The following is a 9,770-nucleotide window of genomic DNA, read 5'->3' on the forward strand; positions in this document are numbered from 1 at the left end:
TCATGGCGGCCCCGGCGACGCTGTTGGTGCGGCTCTGCCCGGCGCCCAGCGCCGCCGAGAAGGCGCTGCTCAAGCTCCAGAGCTACTTCCAGTCAGCGAAGCGGTCGGGGGGCGGCGAGTGCGAGGTGCGGCCTGGCCCCGAGCTCGGCACCTACTGGGTGCACTTCCAGCAGGAGCGAGGTAGGGGGGGACGGAGGGGGAGAGGGGCTGGGGCGGGGGGCCCCGGGCGGCCGAGGGGGCGGCGGAGCCCTGGGCGGCTGAGGGGGAGAGGGGGCGGCAGAGCCCCGGCCTCCCCCGGGGAAGGGGGGGGGCAGTTGGGCCGCAGGTCCCTCAGGCGTTGGGAATGGGTGTGGGTGTCGGGAAATGGCCGTCGAGCGGTCAAAGGGCAGGTGGTCTGTGCGGCCGCTTGTGGCCGTGGAGTTTTCAGGTGACTTTTATCAGCTGTATCTCTGCCTGTCCCCAAATCGCTGCAGATAAGAGGAGTGTGGAATCCCGCAGGGATCACATGTTGGAAATGGGTGGCCAGCGCCTGAGTGTCATCATCCAGGGGGGAGAAGGGGAGCCGGGGAGGAGCCCGGTCCCAGCGCAGGCCTCGGCCAGCTCTCCCCCACCTCAGCGGGCAGCCGGAGGCCACGGGGACGAGGCGGCAGGAGAAGTCATCACCAAAAAGGTACTTCAGAAAGAGCGGTGTCACGACCTGCCCTGCTTGTAGATCCATGGTGTCATGACCTGCCCTGCTTGTAGATCCATGAGCCCTTTGTGCTGCTTCAGTATTTCGTGCCAAGCAGATTTCGGTGAGATTGTCATAGTAAAACGGAGGCAGGGAGCAACTTTTGAGTGCTGGGTCACACATCAGCCAGGCATGTTCACAGGCAGCATGTTGTCTAGCGTGGTGTTGGCACGTGCTGGGGACACACACTGTCCCCAGAGAGGCACCAGGGCAGGCTTCAGCAGCTCTACCGTGAGGACAGGCTGAGAGAGCTGGGGTTGTTCAGCCCGGAGAAGAGAAAGCTCCTGGGAGACCTTATAGCCCCTTCCAGTACCTAAAGGGCACCTATGAGAAAGCTGAAGAGGGACTTTTTACAAGGGCGTGTAGTAATAGGACAAGGGTTGATGGTTCTAAACTGAAAGAAGGGAGATTTAGGTTAGATATCAGGAAGAAATTATTTTTCTGTGAGGGTGGTGAGGCACTGGAACAAGTTGCCCAAAGAAGCTGTGGATGCCCCATCCCTGGAGGTGTTCAAGGCCAGGCTGGATGGGGCTTTGAGCAACCTGGTCTGGTGGGAGGTGTCCCTGCCCATGGCAGGGAGGCTGGAACTCGATGATCTTTAAGGTCTCTTCCAACCCAAACCATTCTGTGATTTGAGGATAGTATGCACTGAGGACTGCTCCCAAAAGGTGGAAGAATTTTGTGAGACTGGGATCCCTTCCTGGTACACAGACCTCTAATACTATTTCAGCATGTTTTGCACCTTCAAACAGCCCTAATTACTTCCATCCCTCACCTCAGTGTTAAAAAAAAGTCTGCTTTGATGGGATGTAGCACAGCAAACATTATTTCAGACACTTTGAACATTACTTTGAACTAAAAGTTATGCAGTAAAGAAAAGATCAGCTGTGTGTTAGGGACATGGGGTAGGGCCAGGCTATACATTACATGATGTGGATGTGGCTCTACTGGGACACTGATATCTGGCCCAGAGGGTTTACCCTCTTTTGTGTAGTACCATAGATGTAGCTTTTGAGGTACAGCATGTGTCAACGTCATGGTTATCTGAAATCTGTAGCAGTATGCTGCAAATTTCCCTATCCTCCTCTCTCTGCCAAGTAGAGATGTGAAAATGTTGTTATTTTTCAGAATCCTGTTTTCTGCCTTACCCCTGAGTTACTAAAGCATGACTTTGGGGAGTTTTTTTAAGAAAGATAGTAAGAGAAAACTAGAAAGTCTAATATAGTTAAAGAACCACGTGATAAAACTTATACGTGCTGGTAAAACATGTTGTGTCTCTGTCACCTGATGCTAAGGGGACAGAGAGGTTCATTGAGGATCCTTGGCAGAATGATGATGGCACTAAGTTGCAGTTACAATTAAAGCTTTATTTTTTTTTTAACAGGATTTTATGATTAGCAAAGCATAGAATTAATGATCTGAATAGGACAGAATTTCTACAAGCAGAATCAGTGAAGCGCAGTTTTGTAAGTAGCGTAGCACTGAACTTTATAGCATGGCTTAGCTTGTGGTTTCTCTGCAGATCGTTTCAAAACTTAATACTTGGCTTGCTGAATTGATACAACAATCATTATCTAGACTCCAAAAAACACACAAAAGAATAGGAGTTGTTCACTCAGTCCTTGGAGGAAGCAGAGGTCAGGGGATCACGGGTCTCACTGTCCAGCAGCAGTTGTGGGCCAAGTTCCCTCTTAGGGCTTGTAACTGCTGGATTTTGCAGACAGTGCTCTGCATGTTGTTCCACTTTCCTGTCATCCATCACCGCTTGGTTGGCTCGCTGCCTGGAACCTTCAAGGCCAGTAAGGAGGGGAGTAGTCAGGCTGGTGCCCAGGAACCTTGAGAACGATAGGGAGGGGAAGAAGAAATCTGTTTGCTTCGTCTGCTTGGTGCACAGGACCTTCAGGGCCTGATAATGAGGGGGAAAGAGGCAAATATGTGACCAGCTCAGGCACAGGGAATGGCCATTAGCCCTCTAAAATGGCGTTAGTTATGCTAACCACATTAGCAGGGGTCAGGAGCAGGGAGTACTGGTTACGGTCTCAAACAGCCCAGAGAAGCTGTGGATGCTCCATCCCTGGAGGTGTTCAAGGCCAGGGTGGGTAGGGCTGTGAGCAACCTGCTCTAGTGGGAGGTGTCCCTGCCCAGGGCAGGGGGGTTAGAACTCAATGATCTTTAAGGTCCTTTTCAACCCGAACCATTCTATGAATCTAAATGTGTCCATAGTAATCTGGCCCTACTGAGACGTGTAGAGCTTTTCCTTACTCCAAATACAGAAGCAGCAAGCAGACAACCTTAGGAAAAACAAAGACTGATATCTTCTCATCTTCTCCTTAGATATTTCTTACAGTATCTGCAACTTTGAATACCAGTATGTTCACTGAAGAGCAAAGGGATAAAATTGCCATTATATGTCCAAATTTAAAAAGAGAAGGAAATCCTAATATTGATGGCTGCGAGAAATTGACGGGAGATTTTACAGATATTGAAAAAGCTTACCACTACTTTAAGGATATCCTTGCAGGCAGTGACAGAAACGGTAACTTTTCACATTCTGGAAGTAAGAAGCATTTGGAAGATGAAAATGGTCTGAATAGTGAAGAAACGAATGAGCTTACAGTTCCGTCGGCTCATTATGAGTATTTCAATCATACCTGCAAAGAACAAATCAAAGCAGTACAGGAAGATTTAGGAGTGCGTATAAGAAGTAAAGATCTTTACAATGGACACACATCAGTTTGCTTCACTTCTGATGAAAGTCCTGCATCAATACAAGAAGCTGAAGATTTTTTTATCAGAACTTTTCAGAGAAGCGTAGAACATCTGACACAGGAAAAAATTCCTGTAAGAAACAGTTCCACATTAAAAGAAACAATAATGCAATTAAATGCTAGGTTTAGTGGTCTTCTTGCCAAAGAGGAAGGGAATCAATTGCTACTCCGTGGCCCTGCGAGTGAGATTTCAGCTGCCAAAGAATTTCTAGCAGAGGGTGAGAACAGCCGAACTGAAAAGAATATGAAAATATCATCTGAACTGTACAGGTACAGGAATGGAGTAGAAGTTGCTGCTTCTATGTTTAAATTGTTGGAAACAACATTAAACAAAGAAATTGAAGACATTAAAGACAAATTTGATACAGTAATAGAAAAGAAAGACAGTTCATGTGGCCAGAAAGTGTTCATAATATTTAGGCCTGGGATCAAAACTTCTGATATGTCTTCACATGCCACTGAAAGTTTCATCAATGCATTGCAGAATGCCTTTGCAATGTTAAGAGAAAAAGTCATCAGCTGGAAGCTTTCAGAAGATCAGAAGAAAATATTAAATTTGCTACTTAATGGAAAACAATGGGAAGGTCTGCGTGTAAAACTTAAGAAGGAGGAAGACAAACTCATCTTAAGTGGTTTACCAAAACATCTTTCTGCTGCTGAAAAGCACATTATAAAACTTCTTAACATTGAGGATTCAATACAAACTAAAAGTAGGACACCACTGTTCTCTGATCTCAGCTATCAAGAAGCTACAGGAGCATCTGAGAAGAAATACAATAGCAGGGAAAACAATAGTCTTTCTTCTGAAGGACACTCTAAGGCGAAGGCAGAAGACAACAAAGATGTGTGTCCGATTTGCATGGAGACAATTGAGAATAAAGAAATTCTGAGAAAGTGCAAGCATGCGTTCTGCAGAAGTTGCATCAAGCAGGCCATGACTTACAAGCAAGTGTGTCCTGTTTGTAACACCGTCTATGGAGTCGTGGAAGGAGACCAGCCAGAGGGAACAATGTCACATGTAAAGCTGGCTTCACCTCTCCCCGGTTATCCTGGTTGTGGTACTATTGAGATTAGATATAGTATGCAAGGAGGTATTCAAACCGTAAGTATATTTAAAGATTCATAAAAGATATTTTTCCCTGTCTTTAATTTGTACGGTGGGAATGACTGAACTGAAATCTAGGGAGTGATATCATGTAAATAAAATTTTGTGAGTATAATGAGGATTGTCTGAGACGTTCTCTTAGCTGCCCAGGCCAAGCGACAAAAATGAACAGCAGGCTGGCTTGTGAGCTTTCCAGGTGAGAAATCAGCTTTTGTTAAGTGCTTAGGGTCATGACTAGGACTGAAAACGGGATCAGTGAAAAAGCTGGGGGTGGGGTGACGTGTTTGGGAGAGCAAAGAGGAAAAACAAAGATAACAATGAGTTAATGATGCATGAGTGATGACAAGAAAATGTGAACGAAACTTACATGAAAGAAATTATCTAATGAGAAAAAACCTCAAAATCAGTCATCAGTCATGCTGAATGAATCAAAGACAGGATAAAAAGTATTGTGAAAGCTGGGATCTGTGATTTTCACGCTTTTCAAAGCATTTATGATGTACAGTGTGATTTGGTTTTGTTTTTCTACAAAACAGAGCAACCATCCAAACCCAGGGAAACCCTATGGTTCAATTAGGCGAACGGCGTATTTACCTGACAACAAGGAAGGGCAAGAAATTCTGCAGCTTCTCAAAAGAGCCTTTAAGCAAAAGCTGATTTTCACAGTGGGGCACTCACGTACTACTGGTGCAGGAGATGTGATTACATGGAATGACATTCACCACAAAACTTCCATAGATGGAGGACCTACCAAGTAAGTAGTCTTCTTTTTAAGTAATTTTATTGCTACTCAGATGTGTCAGGAAGGCTACCCTGTGAACATTTCCCACGTTGGAGCTTTCAGATTTTGTCACTATCAAAGCAATTGGGGAATGTTCTGTGGATCCAGGCTTGAATCACCTTCACCAATTTGGACAGTTGGAACAAGGGTGAGCTTAGTCTTCTGCTGCCTCTCAGGCCACTCGTTCACCAGTGAGTTGTGTAAAGCAGCTACTCAGTTAATAGCAGCTCTGATGAGAAACTGCTTCTAATACAGGACAGGACAGCAAGCTCTTAATAGCAGCTAAGGATGGACTCCTGATCTCAGCCCCTTCTCTTACTCTTGGAGGTGCTGGTCCACTATGATCCCCGTAAAGACAGCACTCAGACTCCGTAAAATACGATTCGAAATTCTATTTATTAGAGCACACAGCAAGAAGAAAGAGATTGTGCTATAGATATGGTTATGTCCCTTTAGATGTGAGGAGCCCCAGCTTGCGCAGCACTCGGTGCCTCCAATCAGAGCACAGGACACTGTGCTGACCCCGTCCATACAAAGGGTTACCCCATTTTGGTCGTTTGAGCTATTACAGGATTTTCTTAGCAGCAAACAACTCTGTTCAGCACTTCTTGAGGACTTGTTGCCCTTCTAGATAAAGGCAAGGACACGCAGGTGGCGTAATCATGGGCAGGGAGTGGGAGCTGCCGGCAGGATGTGCACAGCCCACCACAGGCCTGAAGGCCATGCTGCACGTCCAGCACGGAACAGGTCTGGGTCTGCCCCAGCTAACTGGTACGGGGATCACTTAATTCCTCAGTGTATAGTGGTCTTCTGGTCAGGATCAATGCGTTCCACCCCCTGATACACATGCAATAAACCATTCTTAAACATACAATTAACTACAGATTATATCAGTAAACTGCTTGGCTTCTGGAAGTAATCTTACAGAGACAAGAGTGGGCTTGGAACAGAACTTTTGAGCTTGGAACAGAGCTTTTTGAGCCTCCCAGGGGCAGGTGTCTTCCTGCAGGCTCTCAAGATCGGTGTCTCCATCCTCCTTCCTGGGCTAGGATCATAAAAGAGCTTTGCTTTCAGAAGAGTTTTACTTTATCACCCCCCATGCCAGCCCCTGCCCAAATATTCTCCCTAGTTATCAATTGCTTTGTACACACTTTTGGTGATGCACTGCTTAAAATCCAGAGGTGCCATTATATTTGTGTTTCGAATGCTTGCTTGGACACGCCTCAGGTGTGATGTTAAGAAGGACATGTACCCAGGTGCCCCATCATTTTCCAGTGAGACAGGAGGCAGCTTTTGAAAAATCAAGTTCTTAGCACCAGTTTGGACAAGCAAATTCAGCAGCTCCTTTGCATAAGTTTTTAGCTTTACCCTGTCCATACCCCCTCTCTGACCTGCAAAATAGGGTCTGTTTTCTCTGTGCATTAAGAACTATGTGCATCAAATTTGTAAAGTCTTTTAAGAGACTTTGATCAGAAGGTTCTGTATAACTGCCAAGTGCTTCATTGCAGAAGTAGCCCAAACAATTCTTTTCTTTCTCTCCTAGCTTTGGTTACCCCGATCCTGATTATCTGCAGCGGGTTCGATCAGAATTGAAAGCAAGAGGAATTGAATGAAGAAGTTTATCAACCATCAGCTCCTAAGTGTAATAACACATAGCAGTTAATTTACTATTCAAACACGAAGAAGAAAGAATTCATTTTGTTCAACTGCTGTACTTAAATCACTTGTATTTCACAGTCAGCTAAGGAATATTTTTCCATCAAATGATATATGTTCTTTTTGCATATCATTTAGTTCACTGAATAATGCTTCACTCCATCAGTAACCTTTCCAGACTTTGTGAGTGCAGCATCAGTGCTTGTTGCACTTGTCGAATATCAGATTGTGTATTTTATTTTACTAGTGAACCTGATCTGTGCTTTTTTGGACCACCAAAACCGATAGATCCACTACTAGTTTTTATTTGACCAAACACTGACTTTAGCTTTGTGTAATTAGGTCTGTCATCATGGATATAGCATCATGTAACCCACCTTCTGGAAATGTTTTATGCGGTTATTATAGAATCAGCTGCGATGAGGCTGTGATCTTTTGCTTCTTTTTCAGGGCAGAAATGGCATTAATGGTTTGTGCTTTAAACATGGAAGTGGCGGGGATAGTGTTTGAGGGGTTCAGGTGGGTGCTGCTGGGTTTTTAACCCCGCAAAAGTGCTGAGTGCTCAGAGCTGCGTTGGAGTAAAGGGAAAGTAACAGTGCCTTTGGCCAGCTCTGGCAACGGGATCCTAGTTGTGTGCCTTTCGTTGTATTTAAGCTTTTAAGTCAACTGTATTCTTCCCATTGCTTCCAATAGATAGCTTAAATTGTATTATAAAGATACCTTGTTGCTATTCTGCACTGTCGAAATAGCCTGCTAACTACCTTTGTGGTAGAGTGAAACAAATAGCTTTTATCTAATGCAGTCATAATTTTTAGTGAGTTAAATAATTTCTGTTAGGCTATTGAATCTAACTAATAAATAAAATATAAAACCACCATCTGCTTAGTTCTGCATTCTTCTGTACAGGTTTTTCCTCCTGTTTTAGATAGCTATAGCTGTATATTTTTTTTTAATTTAGGAGCTTCCCAGCAACGCCATGATTTGGGGTGATTTGGACCCCGTGCCACATTCTTTTCCTTATTTTCTTATTCAAGATTCCCACATTGTGACTAGGCAGTGCTACTTTACCACCCTGACTTTCAGATTTCATAGTGCTGGGCACTGTTTGCTTTCCATGTGGGCTGGGACACCTTTCCTGCTGTGGTTTTTGTTTTACTGGATTTGTTTTCACGTTTTACACTATTTCAAATTCCTCTCCCCCCCCTTCCTTTTCTGTGCAATAAGATACCAACGCTGCAGTGGTTTCTAAATGACCATGCTTTTCTGCACACTGAAACAAGCCTATGAAGATTGAATCTACCCAACTTCTTCTGACCTCTCATTTCACTTGCTGCCCCAACGAGCCACTTACAGAATCACATGGGGTTGGAAGGGACCTCTGGAGATCATCTAGTCCAACCCCCCTGCCAGAGCAGGTCCACACAGAGCAGGTTGTGCAGGAACATGTCCAGGTGGCTTTTGAATGTCTCCAGAGAAGGAGACTCCACCACCTCTCTGGGCAGCCTGTTCCAGGGCTCTGCCACCCTCAAAGTAAAGAAGTTCCTCCTCTTGTTTAAGTGGAACTTATTATATTTAAGTTTGTGCCCGTTTCCTCTTGTCCAGTCACTGGGCACCACTGAAAAAAGACCGTCCCTGTCCTCTTGACACCCACCCTTTAAGTATTTAAGCGTTGATCAGATCCCCCCTCAGTCTTCTCCAGGCTAAAAAGACCCAAGTCCCCCAGCTTCTCCTCGTAAGGGAGATGCTCCAGGCCCCTAACCATCTTTGTAGCTCTCTGCTGTACCCTCTCCAGCAGTTCCCTGTCCTTCTTGAACTGGGGAGCCCAGAACCGGACACAGTATTCCAGATGGGGCCTCACCAGGGCAGAGTAGAGGGGCAGGATAACCTCTCTCAAGCTGCTGGTCACACTCTTCCTGATGGCATTGGCCTTCTTGGACACAAGGCCACATTGTCAGCTCATAGTCATCCTATTGCCCACCAGGACTCCTGGGCCTTTCTCCTCAGAGGTGCTCTCCAACAAGTCAGCCCCCAACCTGTACTGGTGCATGGGGTTATTTCTCCCCAGGTGCAGCACCCTGCACCAGTTCAGCGACGTCAGACACCCCACCACCTGAGAGTTCACCCTTTCCCCTGTCACCTGGGGCAGGGTTTTGGGGACTGAGTTTTGGAGCAGAGCCCTACTGACTGTCACGGAAAGCTCCCAAGCCTTTGCCCTATAATCGGTTGCAACAGACCTTTGCTTTCTAATCACAGCTGTGCAGTTGAGGAATAAATCCACCTGATTTAGAGACTTTAACCTACCAGATACCAGCTGGGCACATGATATGGCTGAGAAGGAACAGTCTAGGAGGTTCCTGGAACGTGTCAGGGATAACTTCCTGACATAGCTGGTGAGGGAACCAACCTGGGAGAGAGCACTGCTGGATCTGCTGCTTGTGAATAGAGAAGGACTTGTGGGGGATGTGAAGGTTGAAGGCTGTCTTGGGCACAGCGACCATGGCATGTTCTCAGTTCTCAGGGAAGCGAGGAGGGGAGCCAGCAGGACTGCCACCATGAACTTACGGAGAGCATAGCTGGTGAGGGAACCAACCTGGGAGAGAGCACTGCTGGATCTGCTGCTTGTGAATAGAGAAGGACTTGTGGGGGATGTGAAGGTTGAAGGCTGTCTTGGGCACAGCGACCGTGGCATGTTCTCAGTTCTCAGGGAAGCGAGGAGGGGAGCCAGCAGGA

At 46.0% G+C, this 9,770-nt stretch overlaps 1 protein-coding gene across 1 annotated transcript; it reads left to right on the top strand.

Moving 5' to 3' along the window:
- The first annotated feature begins 2 nt into the window (after positions 1-2).
- On the top strand, positions 3-7,909 carry DTX3L (deltex 3 like, E3 ubiquitin ligase). Its single transcript, XM_014938772.1, has 5 exons — positions 3-180; positions 474-670; positions 3,065-4,600; positions 5,140-5,357; positions 6,928-7,909. The coding sequence occupies exons 1-5, from the start codon at positions 3-5 to the stop codon at positions 6,995-6,997; spliced, it is 2,199 nt and encodes a 732-aa protein (XP_014794258.1). The 3' UTR covers positions 6,998-7,909.
- Positions 7,910-9,770: the final 1,861 nt, after the last annotated feature.

This window comes from Calidris pugnax, unplaced genomic scaffold (genome assembly GCF_001431845.1).
Source record: "Calidris pugnax isolate Ruff unplaced genomic scaffold, ASM143184v1 scaffold21, whole genome shotgun sequence".
Lineage (NCBI taxonomy): Eukaryota > Metazoa > Chordata > Aves > Charadriiformes > Scolopacidae > Calidris > Calidris pugnax.

Bases quoted from the DNA above. Each gene is read 5' to 3' on its own strand.
- DTX3L (XM_014938772.1), top strand. From the start codon at position 3: ATGGCGGCCCCGGCGACGCTGTTGGTGCGGCTCTGCCCGGCGCCCAGC. The intron at 181-473 runs GTAGGGGGGGAC...AAATCGCTGCAG, and splicing joins GCACTTCCAGCAGGAGCGAG to ATAAGAGGAGTGTGGAATCC. The intron at 5,358-6,927 runs GTAAGTAGTCTT...TTTCTCTCCTAG, and splicing joins ATAGATGGAGGACCTACCAA to CTTTGGTTACCCCGATCCTG.